Source organism: Barbus barbus (assembly GCF_936440315.1).
Source record: "Barbus barbus genome assembly, chromosome: 18".
Lineage (NCBI taxonomy): Eukaryota > Metazoa > Chordata > Actinopteri > Cypriniformes > Cyprinidae > Barbus > Barbus barbus.
Window position 1 is genome coordinate 26,886,887 of NC_136746.1, and position 24,418 is coordinate 26,911,304.

At 36.4% G+C, this 24,418-nt stretch overlaps 1 protein-coding gene across 1 annotated transcript in view; it reads right to left on the reverse strand.

Moving 5' to 3' along the window:
• LOC306884604 (runt-related transcription factor 3-like) overlaps nucleotides 1–23,133 on the reverse strand; it is a 60,294-nt gene extending 37,161 nt beyond the window's left edge. Inside the window, exons 1-2 of the mRNA XM_079440604.1 lie at nucleotides 22,989–23,133; nucleotides 22,677–22,790 (exon numbers count right to left, since the gene is read on the reverse strand). Of these exons, the coding sequence (XP_079296730.1) occupies nucleotides 22,677–22,734 (58 nt within the window). The 5' untranslated portion in view covers nucleotides 22,735–22,790; nucleotides 22,989–23,133. The remainder of the gene's footprint in view (nucleotides 1–22,676; nucleotides 22,791–22,988) is intronic.
• Nucleotides 23,134–24,418: the final 1,285 nt, after the last annotated feature.

Below are 24,418 nucleotides of genomic sequence, written 5' to 3' on the forward strand. Positions count from 1 at the left end.
AGGAATGCCTTTACAATAGTAATTTACATTTTTAACAGTCGATTACTTCGTAAAATGCATTTTATTCTGTTTGTATTCGTTCCTTTAGTGGGTCATTCTGTGACGGAAAGAGGGAGTGTATGTTTCAGAGTTATATATATGCAGGGAGCTTGAGGTTTAGCTGGTGTTGGCAGGATTCGTGCCAGAATTCTGCGGGTTCACATGCTAAAGATGAGCTCAGTTTGAAACCAGCGTTTGGTCACATAAAGGCAACAACACATTAAAACAAACAAAAACAAAACACACACATGTTTGAATGAATAAACAATAAAAAGCAACAACCATGTAAACATATAGCTTAATAATAATAATAATAATAAAAACGTATTATAATAAAAACTTAGCTATTATTAATATTATTATTAATAATAATAATAGCTATTATTATTCCACGAAAACCTCAAAACGCCAAGAATCCGTCTATTTTTTTCTGTTATCGCAGCATTTTTTTGCTGTTACACCACTGATGTTTATTTTCATCTTCATGTGAGGAAATATTGTGAACATAGCCTAGAAGGGAAGTCAAAGTCTCACCCGCACCAGTGGTCTAAGAGAGCCTACATCTCAAGATCATTAGCATGTTTCATCAACTCGAAAGACCTATTGCGAAGTAGTCTTCCTCTTTTCACGCCTTCCACCCGCCCGTTGCATTGAGTAACTCTTGTCGAAATAGACCCACATGTGTTGCCTAAACGCTTAAATTAAAGCGGGATATTTTCTTTATTCACACGTATGCTATACATTATAGCGTGCCTGTTACTATACTAGCAAATACTAATAGCTAATTTCTAATAAACATTAAGGATGCATTAAAAGAAGTGCATTACTGCATCATTTTGTAGCGCGTTTGTTCTTATTGATAACATAAGAAAGTCTGATCATAAACATATAGGTATTTTGGGGCGCAATCTGTCAAAGTTCGTCTCGCCCAGAGCAAATTATCCTCTGGCGCCACTAGAACAGCTTTTTAAACTTAAGTCATCTAAAAAAATAAAATAAAATAAAATAAATAAAAACTAGGCATATATAGCCTACTTCTATGAAAAATGAAGAAGAAGAAGAAGAAGAAGAATAAACACTATAACATAAATTGTTATCCTGAACACGAACGTGCCAAGAAACCTCCCCAAACACAAGCTGGTCAGGGGTCGTTATGCATGCATATATCGGTGATATTTCAGCATCTGTTCATTATTAATACGTGACCGCACGCGCTCAGCCTGTCATATTAAGACTCCGCGTGCAGTTTCTACAGTTACAGTCGCGCGGCGACGTGCCCTCCTTAATGACGCGCGTTTCTCTGATATGTGATCTGAGAGAGGCACAGCTTACAGCCCGCGTCAAATACACATCCAGTAAGCAAGCGCTGAGAAATGATGTGAGCGGACTCAAAGAGGCACGAGCCCTCCAAAACAGCCTGAAGATCAAACAATGAAAGATACAGCCCATAGCACCAACATGCCATCATTTTTTAAATGCCTCCAGGAGAAAAAGACCCTTTTGATTCGATTTTATAGCAACAAAAACCACAACAGCTCTTTGCTAAACCTATTTGTCACTATGCCTTGCACAAGCAACATGAAGTCATGCACGCAGTTCCTAAATGTTGATTTTGAGATCAACATGAATCTGATCTGTCTAGTACTAAAACATGTGGCATATTCATGTAGCTAATGAGAATCCCTGAAAATATCATGCATTTTGAGACAAAAAGGAAATGTTTGAACACTGCAACAAAAGGGAATCCCCTTATGCATTTAACAGAAAGAAACAAAGCATGCATACCATAAGTTGTTCAGTTGTGAATGTTCTCTCTTAATGACTTATTATGAAAATGCAATGCATTACAAAAAACTATTAAAAAGGAAATAGTATGAAAAAATTAATTTTACGATTCAAGTAAAACCCCATATACTCTATTTTAGATAAGTAGGATGTAATTAACAATTAAATACTTCTATATAGCGCATTTCTGACATATATTAAGTTAATTGTCCTTGTAGAATCTTAAGGCTCCACTTGGGAGGGAGAATAAAAAAAACACTGTGGCTAAAAGCATCACCAAAAAGTCTTTGGTTGGCACAGGATCGATACAGTACGCCTGAACAGCAACAAATTGCTTTCCATAATTGGGAGGGAAAAGATTTATTGCAAAGCATGTGCAAAGTGGGCTCACACCGACTACTCCAATCACAATGGAGATTAATTTGTAGTATACGCTTATACTAACACTGCACCTACTGTACTAAAAGAAAAACACTATTTGCATGAAATACTTGAGAGGTTGTCTTGGCATTGATAATAAGTCTACCATGTATCCTTAACTGTCTACATGATGGTACTGTAATATTGTTTTGAATTAGACCACACCACTATTTTTATTTTTTTATTCCTTTTTTTTTCTCTTATACATTGTACACTGTTAATGCTTTACACATTACTGTGTATGCAGATTATTTTGAAAAACTCAATAAAAAAAAAAATACTCGAGAGGTTATGAAATGTCAAAAGTGGTTGAATAAACAGACAAAACTGGTTAACCATTTGCTAAAGTGGTTATTTAAAAGTTGTTCCAAAAATATCATGCATTTGTTGCAAATGAGTTTCGCCTCATATCTACTCAAAATCAATAACTAGAGGCTTTTTGCCACAAGTTTCATCATAAAAACTTAAATCACAACATATCAATTTTTTTATGCAAATTATGTTGTTCAATCAAGAAATATATATAAATGATCATATACTCTGGGACCTAACTCCACATATTAGGCTTTTCACTCCATTGCACCCACAAAGTAGTGACAAAGATGTTAAACAGTCCACATGCCAAACTAAATTCACTCTTTATCCAATAGCAAGTCAAAAGTAACTTCATATGTCTCTAAGGTTAATGTTGAGAGCATGTGCACACACACACACACACACACACACACACACAAACGAACCCACTTAGATTTCATGCAAAATCAACACGACAATCTGAAGAGTACTGAATCTGAAGAAACCACAGATATGTGCCCAAACGCTCTGAACTGGTAAAACATTACTTCATTAGTCATCACCCCCCAAACACACACACACACACACAGGCCTCCATAGCCGCAGAAAAAAATCAAATCGGGCATAAAATGCTGACATAAGTCTGTGGATTTGCTATCTTCCCCCCTCTGTGGGCGGCAGCACATTTCTTTACATTTACAAATTACAGAGGGAGCAAGTCTGGAAGCCGCAGAGAGCATTCCTTCCGTACAGTGTCTCCTTGTGTTTCAGCTGCGGGTTTGTCTGCCTGAGAAAGCAGCACGGATGACCTGCAGTCAACTCTAAATCTCCCGTTTACATGCTTGAATTTCAGCCCCACCTCATATCAGGTGTCCCTAATGACATCATCACAGTGTCCTATCTAAAGCGCAATGCATCTCTCTGAAGTCTTTGTAATGTCATCTTTTGTTTCATCGCATGCAGCTAACACTCCAATTCATGTGAGGAAAAATAACATCAATGCACAATGCACAATATTAATAGAATACATAAACACGCTCTCGGCACTGTTGACTGTAATGACGCTCAGTTTACCGCCTTTTGTCAAATACAGTGAAGCTTGCGGTGAATGATTCACTCTAAGCTGTAATTTGTTTTATATTTTAAGTAAAGCGTGTCAGATCAAAGCATATTTTGCTGATGGATGAATCTGAATTGTTATTGTACTGAAATATTACAGATGACGCCATTCGCAACGTATATGGATCTTTTCAGAGAATGTAAAACAAACAGTTATTTTGTATTTCCCTCTCTCACAGAGCACAAAATTAAAGCCATATTTGCTCACTAGAACTCTCTAGGATGAATAAACTTTAAAAGTCTCCAAAAAACACATTACTCAATGAAATATCTGATGGGTTCAGATGGCAACGTCTGTCTGTGTCACCAATCTTCTCAATTTCTCATGCATTATTTAAGTGAAGGTACAAATACAATTTAGTGCATTTTTGCATGGCTTGATACTTTTAGCAGCACTAAAACGCTTAGATGCTTTGGAAAAGTTTCATGTGACATAACACTGAAAATGCATGATGAATCGTGTCATCGAAATAGTCTGTTTTTCATGGAGCATGCAGGAAGTGTTTTACAGAGAGAGATCGGAGTTAATGTTTGCAGTAGAAAAGTACAAAGATTTATTACGCTGTTAGGAGTATTGAGACTCCGCAGCAAGAACTGTCTGAGTAAAATGCCTCCCTTGAGAAATAAATCAAATGCTCTTTTATGGAGATGTGTGCAATTTCAATGTCATTTCCTCTTTCAGTCAGATTTGGACTAGCTTCATGGTGGTACAGTCGTCCTCCTGGTCCCTAGAGGAGGCATGTGCATCAGCTGAAGCTTCTGAAACATCACTGGTGGGAGACACAGGAAACATCAGCACAAAGTAAGGTCTAAATACAACCTGTAAATACACAAACACCTGCAAGAAAACTCGCACCCACATTCACACAGAGTGACTCACTGCATCACTCTCACTGTGTCACTCCCACTGTGTGTCCGATGCTGTGATATTGCATCTCTAATCTAGAATAATTGCATGTTTTAGCAGTTCCACTCTATAAAAAGACAGGAAAATGAAAATAAAACCCCAGAGTGCTTTATCACATTTTAGATGTGCAGAGGAAGTTTACATAGTTTGCACACAGCTTCAAAACAACCCTTTTAATTACAAGTGCAAAAGAGAGGGTGGAAAATGTGTACATTTACTAACATTATTGAGTGTTAGGGGTAAAAATAAAATGAATAAAAAAAGAAGAAGAAAATATCCCTTTAAGAATGCACCACACCAGTCTAGTTGCTAAACAGTCTGCAAAAAACAACTACAACATATTTCACTGCCATAACAAACAGCGGGCTGATTTTTCCCACCAAAATGTGCCTCTTTTAACTCGTATTTAAAACATTTGCCATTCCCAAGCCAAGAAGTCGCTTTCTTTCTCAGACTCTTCCAGTCTGCTCTTTCAAGAAGTTCTTTCATATGTGGTCAGACAATGTACAGTGTTTCATTAAAATCATGCTGTTGACCAAGAACTTTTTGCCTCTGACTGTGGTTGACCAGCAGCATTCATTTATGAGTTCACAACACATGAGAATCCCCATGACTGCCGTACGTTTGTGATGTCATTCACACAGAGTCATCTGAAGAGGAATCTGTGTGTTTTGAGGGTTTCTTTAAAACTCTGATATTAACCAGTAATGTATGATTCTTCAATTAGAAGCATTTGCGATACTTAAAAATTTAACTTTTTCAAATTTAGTTTTATTATAAAACATTTACAAAATATCCTGGACTCAATGATACCTTTTTTTTTTAAAAAGACAAATGGGATAAGCCTTGGACTTGAGCTATAACCAAGACTTAACTAATGAACTATAAGGCACTTTTATAAAATTTAGATATTATAATATATAAGATATATAGACATTATGGCCCGGTTTCACAGACAGGGCTTAGACTAAAACAGGATTAGGCCATAGTTCAATTAGGACATTTAAGCAATTTTTATAAACATGCTTAGAAAAAAACATTACTGGGGTGCATCTTGAGACACAACAAATGCACTGATATATTTTAAGATCAGTCAGTGCAAGTTTATTTCAGTTGAAACAGCTCAGACTTATATTTTAGTCTAGGACTAGGCTTAAGCCTTGTCTGGGAAACCGGGGGTATAATCTGTCTATATTTTAAAGGTGAAGTGTGTAATTTCCACCTATGGCCACCAAATGGAAATGCAAAATAATAACTGTTTTCAAACAGATTTCTTAATGAATATTTGCTTCAGTCACCAATCAAACGTCATTGTTTTGAACATAGTGCCAAAGTGTTTATGAATGGCTTATTTTTTGTGAAGTACTTAGGCCCGGTTTCACAGACGGGGCTTAGACTAAGCCAGGATTAGATCAGAGGTCAATTAGGACTTTAAGCTATTTTTATAAACGTGCTTAGAAAAAAACATTACTGGTTGAGACAAAAAAAAAGGCACTGATATATTTTAAGATCAGTCAGTGCAAGTTTCTTTCAGTTGAAACAGCTCAGACTTACATTTTAGTCTAGGACTAGGCTTAAGCCTTGTCTGTGAAACTGGGGGATAGTCTCTCCACATTAAGCTTGGACAAAAAATAGAATATTTAAGATATTACATACATCACCTTTAAAACTAAAAAGATCTGTAAAATTATCTTAGAGGACAGAAAAAAATTTAGCGGAAAAAAATCTCCCATATTTCTAAATAATACAATCTCATATACATTAATTCTGCTGGCACACAGTTCTATTATGCGGCTCTATTTTTACAGCCGAAGTAATCCACCACCACCACTGGGAAGTCTGACCCTCTAGGAAAACTTAAAAGGCCCTTGCAAAAGATCCCCGAGCACAGAATAGAGATGTATTTTCAGACTTGTTGGAACCAATTTGATGGAGTAAGTGAGAGATGAGTTTCAGTGGGCACACGGTGGTCCCGCCCTGACAATAGATGGATGTACGGATGTCTTAATGAGGGAGACAGAGAGAAAGAGATCCAGGGGTGACCTTGTGGTGGGGCTAAACTTACACTCCACCCCACAGGCTCCCAAAATAAGCCACGTCCCAATTTCATAAATGCCCCTCGCCACAGCCGCCATAACTCAGGGCTTTCCCAAAACAAGAGCTCATGTGCCGGCAGCGTTAGGAAGTGTGTCTGCCTGCCAGCAACCGCTAGGGCTGTCCACCAGCGTCTGCTTACCACATTTTACCCAGAATACAATGCCCCTTTGTGTTTGCATGCGGTGGGCCCTTACTCAGCCGGAACACACAGACAGGGAGATTCAGAGAAAAAGGGGGGAACGGGAAGAAAGAAAGACTAGACAGATAGATCATTAGATCGGATGAAAGACAGAACATTAGAATGATAGATAGATAAATAGATAAATAGATAGATAGATAGATAGATAGACAGACAGACAGACAGACAGACAGACAGACAGACAGACAGACAGACAGACAGACAGACAGACAGACAGACAGATAGATAGATAGATAGATAGATAGATAGATAGATAGATAGATAGATAGATAGATAGAACGACTGATGACAGAACGATAGAATGATACAACAGACAGACAGACAGACAGACAGACAGATAGATAGATAGATAGATAGATAGATAGATAGATAGATAGATAGATAGATAGATGATAGATAGAGACAGACAGACAGACAGACAGACAGACAGATAGATAGATAGATAGATAGATAGATAGATAGATAGATAGATAGATAGATAGATAGATAGATAGATAGATAGATAGATAGATAGATAGATAGATAGATAGACAGACAGATGATAGACAGACAGAAAGAAAGAAAGAAAGAAAGAAAGAAAGAAAGAAAGAAAGAAAGAAAGAAAGAAAGAAAGAAAGAAAGAAAGAAAGAAAGAAAGAAAGAAAAGACAGACAGAATGACAGAACAATGGAAAGATAGAAAGAACAATAAATACAGTAAAACATAGAACATCAGAATGATTGATAGAATGTTAGACAGAATGTATGATAGAATGAATGATAGAACAAACAATAGGTAGATGTTGTTAGATTCGAAAAGGCAATTAAAACCGAGAGAAAAACAAATATAATGACAAAAATTAAAGCGTGACAAACTGGTAGAACAGAAAGAGGAGAAATGGTGTGAGATATAGGGGGCCTTTTATGTGGTATCATGCGGAATGCTGTCATTCATTCCCGCCTGCAACAAAAGCCACATGTTTATCTTTTTTTTCTGTTCAGATGAAGCGCTCCATCTCACGAGTGTCTGAGAAGGAGGAGGTATGCTGTATATGAAAGGAATGAGGGAATTAAAAAAGTAGGTCGACACAGAACAGAGGAATTCGTCAAAACAGCACGCTTGTCAGAGCATGTGCACATGAGTGAACGCAGTCAGCACGCATGATTATGTTGATGCAGATTTTCTGACTGAAACACACAAAGTGCAGATGCATAACACTGTGCTGCATAATATGGTGCATAATACACCCAGGTCATGGATTCGATTCCCAGGGATTGCATGAACTGATGAAATGCATTCCTGCAAAAGCAACATAAAGTCACCTTGGATACAAGTGTCTAATAAGTGCATAAAAACATAAAAATGTAAATGATTACATAATATGCAGCAAACATCGAAAGTCTCTGAATCGCATATCAGGCCTTGAACAAAATTTCCGCCTGTATAGTTTTTGACTAAAGCTCTCTTCTGGTGCATTTGTAAACTCAGTCACAGTGCTGGAAGGTGTCGTTCTGTGCTGTTATTTGAACTAATCAATCCAAGAGCATGTAAAGACTCTGCCATTGCATTGATTAAAGACAAAGCTCTAAAACGAGCTCGTTAACAGACTGCTGCATGTTTAATCACTCATAATGGGCTCGCCAAGTTTGACTTCCTATCAGTGGCCAGTAAATGAGAGATAAGAGTGTTTTCACACCGCTGAGCTCATTTTTGCTGGCAAACATCCTTTTCCTAAGCAATAAATGCAAAAATAATGAACCTTTACAACATTGCAACATTACTAATCAATTAAGGTACCAACTCATAAATCATATGCTGAATTAAAAATTACTTGCCAGCTGGTCTGTGACCTCATCAGGAAATGCAACATAATAAATGAGGTAAAAAATAAAGAGTTATTCAAATTAAAGACACATACTAAATGTGTACAAATGAAAACATCTGTTGTAAATAAATATTCCTTGCATAAAGCCACCAAAAACAGCTAGTAAAAATAATAACAATAATAAGGAAATAATTAAATTTCTTAAATTATATTTATACAATAATAATAATAATAATAATATAAAATGTATACAAATCATATATTATAATAAATATTAAATAATAATTATAATATTATAATAATACAATTTTAATTTAATAATAGATTTTACCCCATGTATAAAATGCTAAATTTTAAATAAATAAACATTTTAATAGCCATTTCACAGCTAATAAATATTTATTTCAGATCAATTTTCTGAGTTCATGTGGAATAGGCGGATTGTTCCTGCAAAATTTTGACTTTAAAATGAATTCCTAAATTTGGTTTTCACACTTTCAGAGAGACATCAGTTAAATGAAGCATGGAATGTCCAACAGGAAGTGACAGTGTGAATATTTGTCATGAAGTTTTCTAGATGGAGGGAAATCGCCAAGTCATCACTGTGACATAACGAGTCAGCAGCATGATGTCTGTCATCGGTCTGCAAAAATGAAAGAAAGTGTGAGAGATTTTGCAACTTGTACAGTATTATGTGTGTCTGCATGGGAATGTCGTGAGAGTGATCCAGACAGTCTGACCAGAGTCCAGACACAGAAGAGCAGAGGAATGGGAAGAGAGAAAGCGTGAGTGTGAGTGTGTGTGTGTCTGTGAGAAGGGGAATCCCTGGCTGTTCAACTGGGGCTTTTCCTCAGAAAAGGAACTTCTGCAACTCCATAAACACACAAACACACTTGTTGTTTTAGCTCTATTCGAGCTCACACGTGCAGTTCAAGATTAGATTATGCCAGGTATTCTCAAATTAAAACTAAAACTAGTTCACTAGTGAAACTAAAATTACTACCTCATCAGATGAATGAAAAGGCCACTTCCCGAGTTCCCTATGGTTTATGAACTGTTCAAAGAAACTAGATTACTGTAGTTTAAAGACTACCCAATCTAAAATACACACTTTGTGCACAGTAGCTTAATAAAATTGGATGTTTGTGCATGTGTCTATTTACATTATAACTTCACAGTCAACATGAAATCAAAACGGAGCCTACAGTGGGGAAAAAAATGGTGTAGAAACAATTTTCACTCAGAAAATGCTGGTAAATTTCACAAACAATTACCAAGAAATAGCAAGTACATTTTGAAGAAGAAAACGGAAATAGTATTTTCTTATAAATGTACTCCAATAATTTTAAATTTTTAAAGAACTTTTGTTTAAATTGTTTTTTTGGTGTTTTTTTTGTATGTCAATAATGTATATTCCTGTTTTTTTGTGGATTATTCATCCATGCATGTTATTCCCAAAAATAAAAATACATGTTAATAACTTTTTATACAACTTCCTTTCACCATATAAATTTTCAACCTTTTTCTCAAATGCCATACAATGTAAAAATGATGAAAAAAAAACATTACTGGTGTACATTTTGCATATATGTACATTTTACATGAAAATACTATTTCAATTTTTCTATTTCAAAATGTCTTGTTTAATTCGATGTGTTACTTGCCATTTCCTTGTAATTGCTAGTGAAATTTACTAGCGATTTCTGAATTAAATTTACTTGAAATTTATTTGTAGAATGATTTATACACCCGTTTTTTAGTGAATAGATTTTTTTTTACAATCCAATCAACACCTGTTAAATAGAATCAAATCCTACATTCTCTTGTTTAATATCCACTTTAATTGTAAGAAAAAGAGCAGCTTGGACATTCTGCCTAACATCTCCTTATGCGATTAATGGAGGAAGAAAACAGATTTGGCTATTCAGATGTGACTATTCCTTTTCTTCTATAGGCATTGATTTTAACAGGAGAAACCACAAATGCATTGAAATATGCATCTGAAATTGTTATTTACTTAAAGAACTCTGAGTTGTTTCCTTTCACAAAGACCAACCTGAAAATCTCCCATCACCCAACGCAAGTCAATAAACCGCTTGTAAACAACTTCAGCTTTTTCTGGGAAGGGCGCCTTGGATTTAGTGAGCGAAAAAAACAAAAAGGCAACAGAGAGAATCAAAAACTCATAACCTCAGGGCGACCATCATCTTATATCCTATCATTATCCTCATATTTTCAACGCCATAATTAACTTGTTTTATTGCACTCTGGCAAATAAGGGAGAGGAAGGGAGAGGTTTTGAAGACGATTAAGGATTTTTGTCTGTGTGTGAGAGTTCTCATGGCAGAAGAGTCTCCGTCGCGTATCAGTCTCGTACGCTTTCAGACGGATAATTGAGGCACTGATGACGCATTGGTCTGAGGTTTGAATGACAAATAAAACGATTGTGTGCAGACGCTTCAGGGCACAGTTTTAAAGAGGCAAAGCAATCACTGCAAATTCTAATTTTCCATGTATTCCATTTATTCTTGACCAAACTTAGAAATAAGTTGCTAAAACCCTCAGTCTCTTAAACCCACAGATTCCAACTGGAAATATTTCTCATAACAATGCTATATTTCATAAAATGATCAACTGTTGTATGTTTTAACCCATAATTAGTGCTGAACTGCTCTTAAGATGCTTTTCAGTTTTGCAACAGCGGGTCTCTGAGGGTTAAAGTCCTAATGTGGAAATGTTCAAGTTACTCTGTGAAAACACTGTGTGAACTGGAGCGAAAAATGCGGCACTAATGTTCTTAGTGGTTTTGCATCTTGGTGGGGCCATAGCAATAACAGTTATAGGGTGTGTTTGGGAGGATCTGTATGTGTTTGCTTGAAAAGCCGAGTGTTTGTTAGCTTCTCTGCGCTCTCATTCAGGTGTTGGGTGAGGTCTGGAAGTGAGACTAATGGAAAACAAGCTTATCAGTGTTCAAGAGCAGGTGTCGAGCTGTGTGGTGAAAATACATGATTACTTCTGTTATTTTTAAAGTAACAACAAAAAAGAGATGACTAAACGCTACAGTGAGACCTAAAGTAATTTACATAAGTTCAGAATGATGTTTTAAAGCCCGGTCCTCCTCTGTCCGTCTGATAAAAAACAGTGGTCTGTGGCTGTGAACGACTCCGTCTGCATTGCATGTTCTTATTACAGTCAAAATGATTATATTCGTCCAATCTTTAAACACATTAAAGCAGGACTGTATTAATATTCCTCGAATATTCTGGTTAAGGTTTGTTCTAAACCTCTAACCCTATGTATTGGAATTAATTCAGGCTCCATTCAGACTCTGATTTTGAAAATAATTTTGCAGTCTTATTAGTTTAAAAATCTCTCAAGTCTCCTAATTGGTCTTCTTTCTTACAACCTGAATCTATTTGGAAAGTTTTGAATCTTCCAATTGGTTTATTGGTCTTATATCTTGAATGATGACATTTTCTTTCATATTTTAAAGCCAAAATGTGGCTTGCGCCACTAGTGGCACCAAATGGAATTGCAAACGATTATAATAAATAACATTTAATTTCCATAATAATTAAAAAAACTTTCCCGAACACACATCCCATCTGGAATCTAGAGACAAAGAAGAGTTTTTATTTATGAAAGTCATGTAGCAGCTTTGAAAGTCAGTGGGTGATTGTTTTTCTTCTCTAAAACCTGACTTTTTTTCTCAGACAGTCTAATTGATGTATATTTTAGAAATAGTGGAGTGTTCCTTTAAGTACTTTTAAAAGCAAGTGCATCTGCACTTTCACTCAAGTAATGAAGTTGTGTACTTTGTCCACCTCCATTACAGTTGTCATAATGACTGTCAATTGTTGATGGCCTCTCTGAAAGTAGGGTGTAAACCTTTCAGTTCCTCTCACAATATTTTGACTTTAACATAACATAAAATAACAGTACAGTATGTCACACCACTCCTAAACAATTTCACTCGCCACAAAGTTCTTATCACAGTGTATTTTTACATGTAGATCTGCTACAGGCCATCTGCTATTCTGGGATGGAAAACTTATAATTCAGCACAAGTGCATGTCATATATTTCCATTTTAAAAGTTTTGGGTCAGTAAGATTTTTTGTTTAAAGAAGTTAATACATCTAGGAGTCATTAGATTGATCAAAAGTCACAGTAAAGACGTTTATAGTGCTACAAAAGATTTCTGTTTTAAATAAGGATTCCTATTCATCAAAGAATCCTGAAAAAAAAACATATTAAATTTAAATTCAGTAGAAATGTTTCTTAAGCAGATAAGATGTATTCAAATAGAAAACAGTTATTTTCAGTTGTTTATAATATTTCACAAAATTACTGTTTTAATGCATTTTGGATTAAAAAAAAAGGTCTTGGTGAGCATAGTATTTTTTTTTCTTAAATTTTACTGAAACCAAACTTTTGAATGATAGTGTATGTGTTTCTGCAAGTAAAATTCTGAATTACCTATATTATGTTTACATTTATTTAGTTTTCATACACTTCTGCCTGAAAATGAATGAAAATCACAAACATATGCAATGAATCATAAGGAGAGACAATGAGCAGTACTGAAATAAAAAAGATCACCAGTGGTGGAGAGAAAAGTTTCATAAGCATGAATCAAACTGTACTGTGGGATTGCAATCTCTCCTAATGGTCCATTACTCACTGGAACATGTGAGCTATAGCGATGTTAGATGCATTTATTTGAACATGCTCAGAGAATCAAACAGAAACTATTTTATGAGCATTTCCACTGAGCTTTCCAGTGCTGTGGATATTCTGGAAGTGTTCATCCTGCCTTCATGACGTCTGTTCCACTGCAGCGAGGGTCTCTCAAAAATAGCTCGTCTAGACATTATAAATGACATTGACATCCCTCTACCTCCTCATATCATGACAGATCATTATGGAAGGACCACCGAACACCTCTTGTTCCTCAGTTGTTCCTCACTGTGTGTTGTGGTAATGTGTTTCGCATTCACCCAGGAATCGGCTTCACTCGCTGCTGTCACACAGAATCACACGCCCAAGAGCTGAAAACACACGCTAACTCTGGGTGAACCCAGTACACGGCTGCTGGAGCGCACATACATGAAAAACACTTTTGATGCACACGCATTGACCTTTTCAAGGCCTAGTATTCTGGTTTACAAAAGAAGCACGCTGGCTCTGTTCCAAAACCTAACGTAGGCAGCATTTAAGCCTCGAAAACATACCAGTATTTTGAATGGAAAATCTTCTAACCACCCATTATGTTCCGAAATATGTCAGAGTTTAATCAATAAAACAACTTTAATATGCAATCAATGTTAATTTTGTTAATGAAATGTATATGTTGATGACCTTTTTTCCTTGATTAAGAGGCGAGGCAAAGATGAGACGACACCGACAGAGAAAAAGTATAGACCTCAACTAATTTTCATGCTTGGGGTTGTTAGATGTCAAGGGTTCAAATCCCTCGGAGATTTACTCTTAAAAGGACACACTTTCTTCCCAGTGTTTTACTTGATCTTTGCAACCTGGCAACCATTCGCACATGTTCTCTCTACACTGTGGAAAAAGCGCAGATGAGCTGAAAACATTGACAATGAATGTGTACTAGAGTTAGTCTGTGTTCCTTCAGATGGCCGTTTGCTGTGACTAAATCTGCCAGACCTTTTCAGTGAGGAGCAATAAATCCAAACATGGATGTGGTTTCTGAATAAGTGCACTTACGCAACCTTTGTGCCACAAGTTTGTTCTGTTGTTGTTTTAATAGAAAAACATGAATATAAATTGGAATGAATAAAAATTAATACAAGGAATTTCATTGTTTCAGTTTTTGAGAAAAGCTCCTTTTCCGAGTTTTCATAGAGTTTACATGTAAATTTACATTGATATGATAATTTAATAAATCAGGAAACTAGATGAGGTAAAATAATCCATATGTATCAGTTTATATTCGTCTCATTTGTGCTTATAGGTGAAAGTGCAATAATTCTGATGAAATTTCTCAAATGACATCAATCATGATGAGTAAACGTGATTATCATTTTAAGCAAAATAATTGGGATTTTCAGTTTAAGTTTTTTAAGTTTTCATTGGCTAAAACCACACTAAAAGTTCCAGACTTTTAGCAAATAAAACTTGACTAAACAAATAACAGGATAGGCTGACTAAATATGATAAAAACTAAAAAGGAAATTGACTATAGCTTGGTACCTGAATATCAGCACGTTAATGGCATTTACCGCGACAGTAACCGAAAAGCACATGTTAAAGGATAGTTTACCCCAAAATAAAACATTTTTTATATATTTAGACTCTCAGACACTAGAATTAAACTTTGACCCTATAAAGCCCACTATATCATATTTGATACACAAACTTCTAAAGCCTCCATTATTAACATGATCAAAACTTTGGCTTTTAGTATAATTCTAAAACTGCCCACCTTCAGGTCGTGGTTCACATGTCTTTATGCTCTGAAATCTTTAGTAAACAAGAATACATTTTATATTGTTATGAATATATGAATACAATACATAATAATACAATAAACAAAAACAAATAGATTTTTGGACTCTTATTTCATATGTGACCACATGACAGTCTTAAGTGTCAATTTTTCGAAATTGAGATTTATGCATTATCTGAAATCTGAATAAATAAGCTCTCCATTGATGTATGGTTTGTTAGGATCGGACAATATTTGGCCGAGATACAACTATTTGAAAATCTGGAATATGAGGGTGCAAAAAAAATCTAAATAATGAGAAAATCGCCTTTAAAGTTGATGACTTCAACTTAAAGTTCTTAAAGTTCTAAGTTCTTAGCAATGCATATTACTAATCAAAAATGAAGTTTTGATATATTTACAGTAAGAAATTTACAAAATATCTTTATATATAATATTTTTACTTAATATCCTAATGATTTTTGGCATAAAATATTTTTAACCAATTTTGACCCATACAATGTATTTTTGGCTTTTGCTACAAATATACCTCAGCGACTTGAGACTGGTTTTGTGCTCCAGGGTCACATATGTCCGGCTTTACAGGGTAAAAAACTCTGTTTGCAACCTAAACAACGTTCCCCCAAGAAAGAGAGCGACTACATGAGAAAATCTCTCACTCATCTCAGCCATTAGATCTCTGATCGCTAGCTTCAGGACCAGTGACAAGAAATCCCTGCAAAACACTCCTCTTATACTCGGGACATTTCCCTAATCAACTCCAGTCCCACAACAGAGCCAGTGCTTTATAAATAGGAATTGTTCTCGGCTAAATTAGACACAGAAGCCAGACCCTCCGCTGAGACCCTCATGCAGTTTTCATTACTCTCTTCCCTGTCCAATATCCAGACCCTCAATATCTGGTTACAGATTTCAGTTCTTGCCTTGGATGCTGATATTTTCGGGGGCCGAGGGTAATGGGCAGGAGCCGAAAGCCTTTGAATGCGCTCCAGTGCAGTGAAGTATCAATATATAGGAGCACGAACCATGTCTTTATGAAATTAATAAATTCTGTCATCTGAAGTTTTGCACGACCTGCATGCTGCACTGGTAAATCTGTGGGTGAAGCACTGTGTCCTTAAGTTCTGCCACAAATGCTTCAGAGCAGAATATGATAGATGTATTCTGTAGCTCAAGCCGATGTTATGTTGGTAAAATTCAACCGGAAGACTCAGGCAGGATTCCACAGTGGTTCCACCATGCATGTCTACATATGTGCATGCATGCAGATGTATGCTTGTGTACGCATGTTTGCACGCTGTACAAAATGAGGCGTTCGTGGGAACCTGAAGGCAACCACTTGCATGGGTTTTTCTAAGTTGAATTCAGTTTCTTTAGGTTAACACAACTAAAAATTGAAATTTTGTAATCATTTTCTCATCCACATGTTGTTCCAAACTTAAATATATTTTGAAGACCTTTGAGGTCCAAACATTACATTCTTTGTACTTTCTTTTCCATAGATAAAAAAGAAAGTAATGCAGGTTGGGAATGATATGAGAGTGAATAAATGAAGACAGAATTTTTATTCCTTTAATTATTTTAACTAAAAGCGACGACCAAAATGTTAAATTGTATGTATATTGTATGTATATATATATTCAATTGTGAGAAATATCTTGTCCTAAACGAACTTAAGCATGTTGTGTAGAGTTAACTATTGACAAAATCATATGAACACTCACCATATGAACACTCGTGAGACAAAAATCAGTCATGAAGTCCCTTTAGACACCACATAGACCACAACACTTGGTACATGAAATGCAATAAGGTTAAAAATCAATTGATCAAAATAGTTTTTTTTTAGTTTTTTTTTTTAACTGAGAGCAACAAGCTCATCCTGACATCACAAGACAACAAGTTGCTAAATGTGACAACAAAATCAACAACAACAGTGTAAACAACTGGTTAAACATATCCAAGCATATTAATTATTTGTGCCCTAGTGCATGCTTGTTAGAGATTGAATAGGACTGATCCAAAGATTTTTCATTTGTCAGGACTTTGGAACTCAAATACTGCATGAGTCCAGTTGTGCGTGTTAGTTTGAACAATAGAAACAAAGAAAAAAAACATATATATAGAAAGTATATGGAAATAAACTGCATTGAGATGCATTACTGGTGTTCCTGAAAATGACAAGTTACTAGAACAAATATGCAAATGGTAATAATCAAGTAAAAGAACATTATTTATTTGATCTGTGAATCATTTTTACATTGCATGTTTAAGATTTAGGCCAATTTAATGCGAGCAGACCCATACTCTTATGTGTGTGAATGTGGTTGTGTGTTCATGTGTTTCCATTTATGCAAGTAAATGGCTTGTATAGACGTTTATATATATTTATATATTGTGTGTGTGTGTGTGCTTTAGACTGCTGTTTCAGTGCAACAGGTGTGACCTCATTGTGGTTGCTGGTGAGCAGCAGAAGCAAACAGAGTCTGCATCAGATTAACACGCAACACACACACACATACACATACACATGTGCACACACTCACCCTTCTTTTCTCACACTCACTCTTTCTCTTGTATGTGAATCATTTTACGAGACCCTTTCTGTATCGTACATCATTGCACATATCCATTGCAAAGAATTTTTAAATAATTATTTCTTCTGTTTTCCAGTGAAATATCTAAACATACTTAAAAGTGAATAATTTTATGTACTTAATGAGATAAATGAATGTACTTAAATTAAGTTTATTATTCTTTGCCTACAGGAAAATGTTCTCGTTTTATTCATAAACCTCAGTAAATTGTATTAGATTTATACCTAAATCAAGAACAAACAAACGTCTTACTCCAGTGGAGTAAGAAAAATAAGGTTAATTATCTGGATAATTGCCTAAATATTTTATGAAATTTTGCTTCTCAAGTAAATATACCCTGTTTTAAGGATGGTTAAATATTAAACAACACAAGACAAAAATACGGATTATTAAAATTATATTTTTATTAAATGTATTATTTATTTATTTATTTATTTGTGTGCTGGATACGTGTCATGACTGTCTTCATCCAATTAAGTTGCCTTTAAATTTGAGTTTGGAATTTGGAAGAACTTTTCAGAATTTAATATATTTCTGAATAAATGTTTTTATTTAGACCTTAGAATATATATCTATATTTCTTGACAGGTATAATAGAGTAAATACTCTATATACTGTTAATCCTTATGAAAACATTTGGAGCAAATGTTACAAAATGGAGTATGATTTCACACACAAAAGCGTGAATGGGTCCAAAAGCTTTTCTTTTTTTTTCCCACAACATAAAGGATATATGAACATCTCAGATTGGAGAACTTAATGGCTTTCTCCTTTTAAATGATTCACTTTTGGTTTCATGGCCAAACAAACTGAAAAAAGGATATTGTATATTCACAAATGATTTCCAATGGTAATTAGAGCGGCGTTTTGGTATCTGAGAAGTTCTGACTCAGTAGAAACTGATTTCATAGTTCATTGATTCAAGAAAGAAAGAAAGGAACAAAGAAAGACTATAACTGACTAAATCAAAATGGATCCTATTTCCTTTCCTAATACATCATAATTGTGATTGATTCATCAGTGCACATATTTGCCAATTAAAAAATGTTGCTAATTAAAGAAAATCATCATATTCCATCCTCAAAATGCAATTAAGCTCTGAAACGACATTATTTTCCATCTATTGTCACAAATTTCTATTACTTCTCAACCTCTTCTCTCCAATCACCTGAGCCTATTCTGATATGTAGCCCTTGCTTTTATAAATCAGCTCAGGTTAAAAACACTCTACATTTTTTTTAGTTTTATTTGGAAATAAAATAAATTAAAAACAGTAAAATGAGTTCGGAAGGTATTTCATGTTGTCTTTAAACTGGTTAAAAATATCCTGCAAACTCTCTTGCCCCAGACTCTTATTTTGGCAACACTGTTACTAAAGCAAACACACATTTTGACACTTCTGTTTTCTGTCCCTTTGTTTCTTTTTCTTCCTTATTGTTGGATGTGAGCACGTTGTTAAGACAAACTGAAACCCTCAGCTCTTCCCGCAGGGATGTAACCACCACAGACATTGGGATACATTTTCCCTAAATTATTCTGATTAGTAATCAATCAAGATCTTTCACTGACTGATTGTCCCTCCAGTACTGAACATGTGGAATGAGAGTGGAACGGCATGCTGGGAGTTTACAGTAACATAGCAAACCTAAACCCCCGCTAGCATTTAGCTACTGCTTACTACATAAAGCGGATGACATCAGCGCTCACTCAGTCCAATTCTGAGCTACTTTATTTAACTCACACAGATCCATCCCAGACTCTACGGTAATGTTAACCAGCTCAGAGTTCTGCTGATGCATGTAAACACAGACTCAACCGTACCATGTGAGGATCAATTCAGCAGCAATTACTCAAACTTCTAGACTTTCATGTGAGCTGGTGAGTGGGATATGAATGGATCTGAAGTCATCTATGTGAAATGGACTGCAAAAAAGTAGAAAACAACACAGGCAGGCTGTATATATTTTGTCTCTGCCGGGCAGGGTGGCGTCACTTAACAAGACCAAAAGCATCAGTTGTAAACTTGGTGAGGGGTGATTTGCTCTTCTTTACTTTGATCTTACACAAATTGTTTTCTAAAACAGATATTTTCGATTGGATGAGCTGCTTTAGAAAGCAGTTGCTTTAATGCCCCAAGTTGCTACGTTGTAAACAGCCTACACAAATAAATATTACTTGCTAGAGGAATAATTAAGATTAATATACAGCATTCTCAGGTAATGTGTTTACTGATGAAATACATACCGTATCTTGAATGCAATGTACTTGCTTTGGATAAAAGCGCCTGCCAAATGCATAAAGATAAATACTAATAAACTTCACCTTCTATTGCACATTGACATCTTATACGATATTGCAATAGAGTGGGGGAACTATGACGTCACTCTGTAGGCGGATCAGTTGTTAACATGAAACTGGTTCCCTGGACAAAAACCCAATAGGATTTCCCCATAGGCTTTTGGATAATCGCAAAAAATAAGCTCTGTGTTCAATCATAGTTCATGAAACTTACACGTTTTGACAATCGAGATAATCTTTACAAAGTAATACAAATTTTATGAATTTTGAAGCCTAAATACAAGCGCCAGAACTAAAAAGCTATAAACAAACTACAGCACCACGGTCGCTCTCCTTCAACGTCACCACCACCATGTTTCTGACCACTTTTAAACTTATTTTTAGAAACATTTTCCATGATAATTATTGGTTACACTTTATTTCGATAGTCCACTTTAGACATGCTACTAACTATAAGTAACTTTTTAACTACATGTCAACTAATTATCATTAAATTGCAACTACATATCTATTAACTCTCAGAGTAGACTGTTAGGGTAGGTTTAGGGTTAGTAGAATAAATTGACGTATACTTGCAAAGTTTCTGATAGTTAGTATATTGTATGTTGTGGACCCATAAAAATAAAGTGTTGGAATATATTAAACAGACAGTCTACTAATACTCTAATGACTGCTAGTTGACATGTAGTTGCAAAGTTACTTACTGTTAGTAGAATGTCTAAAGTGGACTATCGAAATAAAGTGTTACCTAATTATTTACTCTGGATGAATTTTAATCCAAAAGAGCACGAGACTGTAAAAGCGGGTTAGAATGAGTTCCTGTTCGGCGTGATGACGTTGAATGTCTCCGACAGCGCCTGTAGTCCCATTTAGCAACTTGTTAGCAACCGTCTTTTTAAAGAAACGTAACAGCTTAAAAAAATCACGAGTGAGGTGTAACTGGTGTGTTTTATGTCATAGAATAAAACGTGAAAGTATCTTGAGCCTGTGTAAACCACGGACCTTATTTAATTGATTTAACCAAAATCCCATTCAAAAAACCCATTGACTCTAGGATGATGGAACCGGAAGTGCTAAAATGCTAACTCGCTTCTGGGTTTTCGCCTTCAAAGTGACATCATAGTTCCACCACTCTATTGACCGTTCGCAAAACCCGCCAACCCTTAGTTACCATTGCCATGACCGATAAACAGTCCTGCCCTCACACTACAAATCAGGGCAGGTTACTTCTGGATCCTCAGCTTTTAAACTGAGTCTTTTTTAAAAGAAATTCAAATAAAAAATACCATTTTGTGGCTCTTCAATGTGTCGTGACAGATCACTGTATTGCCTCAGTTCAAACACCGATCGACTTTTCATATTTACTTAAAGCACGAAATGAACATGAATAAACATCAGAAAGTGTTTTATTTCAACTGCGGACCACACCATTATTCAAGTTTTCAAGATAGCAGCGGTGGCACATAATATCCGCGTTCTGATTGGTCAGCTCGCCAGTCAATCAAGCACTTTGTGAACGGTCAATTGCAGCCCTTTCATAAAAGCAATAAGCCACTCAAAAACATGTGAATATATATATACATCTATATATAGAGAGAGAATATATAGATATAAAACTGAGAATTCCATATGAGAATGACAGGTAATTGGAAGAATTTGTGACGTCAGCCAATTAGGAAAGTCGTTATGAAGTCAAACATTTTTTATTTCTAGTAATTGCATCACATACAATTAGACCAGATACATGCTTTAAAGAGTAAATATCAGCTTTGACCTCACATTGATTTAAATCTTCATCTCGCCCTAAATGAGCACTTCATGAGGAGAATGATTCTGCATTGTTTTTAAAACAAAACCGGACTCAATCCAAGGGCAGGAAGCTCCTCGTCACATGTTGCCGTTACCATAGTGACAAATGGCTTCTTCTGAGGAGCTCAGGAGATGCAGATGCCAGTAAATCACTAATGTTGAATTGGGCTCGTACCCACACATATACACAGTGACCACAGAAAGGCCGAGAGTGCCCTGGCTCCAGAAGTTGACTGGTTTGTGAGTTCCAGTAAAGGTTGGTCTAGCTGGTTCCTCCCTTGCGCCCTGCACTGAGAGAGCGTTTATGGTGCTAATGCTTGCGGTGAGCAGGCCATTATGATCCAAACCCATCAGAACTGCTCCAAACAGACTGCGGCATTATAAAACAAACATCTTACGGGAGACAAATGCGCAGGTAACTCATATGCACAGATCTGTGCATTGAATACCCTGATCTAGGTTTCACGGCATCTATGGAAGGCCGTAAAGGCTCAAACCTATATACATAAAATTACATGGTGCTCTTTTACAGCAACAGCCATTTTAAGCAGTCTGTTTACAAAGCAAAACAAGCATTAAGTGGTCTATGCTTTAAACGGACAGGTTGCACTTTAAAAAGTGTTAGATAATAGTTCTCAAGGGAGTTTGTAGTCCTTATTCAACACGTCAAACCCAAGCATGCACTGTCACACGTTCAGAACTGCGAAACTGCCACAGATTCACAACAAACTACAACAGATACACTCTTATGAACGTTACGACTACGCCTGACAGCTTTCTGGTCACCACAGCGGTGGAGGAGGAGGGAAGGGAACGCCACGATGGGTGACTTACCTCGCAGTAAACTGGGCGAGTAGCTGGAGAATGTGTCAAAGATGCTGTTTGAAGCCATGTGTCTCGCTCGGGAGGGAAAAGAACTGGCCTCTCCGCCGCCTCACCGACTTCAGCCTGAGAGAATGACAATCGGAGAAAGAGAAATAGAGAAACTACATAGACTGCCTGCAACCAAGAATTTGGGGTTTGAGAGTGCCACAGGAATCTTTCGCCACAAGCCGACTAACAGAACAGCATATGTGCCGTGTGGTGAGAGCGAGCGAGAGAGAGAGAAAGAGAGACAGATCAAGACAATCTGAGCGATGGACTCACCTTTGATGATGGACACTTTTGTCTGTCTGTCTCTCTAGTGGTGGTTGTTCTCTCGACGTGGTTTTAGTCAGGTAGTTGAAAGTTCAGGTGTCTGACGCTCTCGCATTGGTGATCTCCGTGGTAACGGCCTGTCAGTCGCATGTCTGAGGTATCCGAGGTCACAGCTCCCGCGGTAGGGCTGCTGCACAGCAATCCCATGATCTGATTGGTGGATCTCAAGTCACATGACTCTCTCTCTCACTTGCATGCAGTGAAGTTCTCCTTTCCCAGTGTGTTTCACACCCATCTGATTGGCTGATGAGTGTTTTTTGAATGGTTTCTCAGAGGATGATGGGACCTTCTAGAAGAGGGGCCACGGAGCTTAGATGTGAGACAAACTCTCAAGTGAAAGACACTGCAGAAAATGTGGGATGTAAGAGGATTATTAGGGAAAAAAGAGTGCTGATGTGTGTCTGCGGGTGTGTTTTGGTGGTTTTAGCATGTTAAACCACCCTTCCACCCTCATTCACCACTTGATAGTATCTCAATGTTAGCCTCATTAAAAACAGCCATGCCAGACATTTCATTAGGCCTCCCACTAGCTTTTTTACCCTCATTTGTCCCCAATACTCTGTGCTTTATGAAGTTGACATGACTGTGGGCAGCCTACTTTTTATTTCCGAAATATTTGCGGTATTTGACACACCTTTCATGTATGGCCTGATTTCAGTGGCCTCGTTAAAATTAAACATGTGTATCTTTTTATCTACACCATCTAACTGTGCATATCGGTATGTGTGTGTGTGTGTGTGTGTGTGTGTGAAATTTGTCCCCAGAATAAATCTCGTGTTTGATGCAGTTTTGATTCACCATTCCAACTGATATATAAGACAACTTAGAAATACTAACTAAGAAAGGTATTCTAGATGGTTGCTATGGCATTGTTAGCTTGTTGCTAAGGCTTTTCTACAGTATGTTGTTGTTAGGCATTGCTAGGTGGCTTTCAGGCTGTTTTGGCTGGTTACTAAGGCTTTGCTACATGCTTGCTGGATATTGTTAGGCAGGTGTTCTGGGATGGATGGATGGATGAATAGATAGATAGATGATAGAACAACAGATAGATGGAACGATAGATAGAACGATAGAACAACAGACAGACAGACAGACTGACAGACCGACCGACCGACAGACAGACAGACCGACAGACAGACAGACAGACAGAACGACAGATAGATAGATAGATAGATAGATAGATAGATAGATAGATAGATAGATAGATAGATAGATAGATAGATAGATAGATAGATAGATAGATAGATAGATAGATAGATAGATAGATAGATAAGTGTGAGTGTGTGATTGAGTTTATGTTGTAACATGCCATTTGCAGCCACAGTGCCATGAAAATGAGCACTTGTGTGCTGGTCAGTCAGCAGCACAGGGAAAATGAC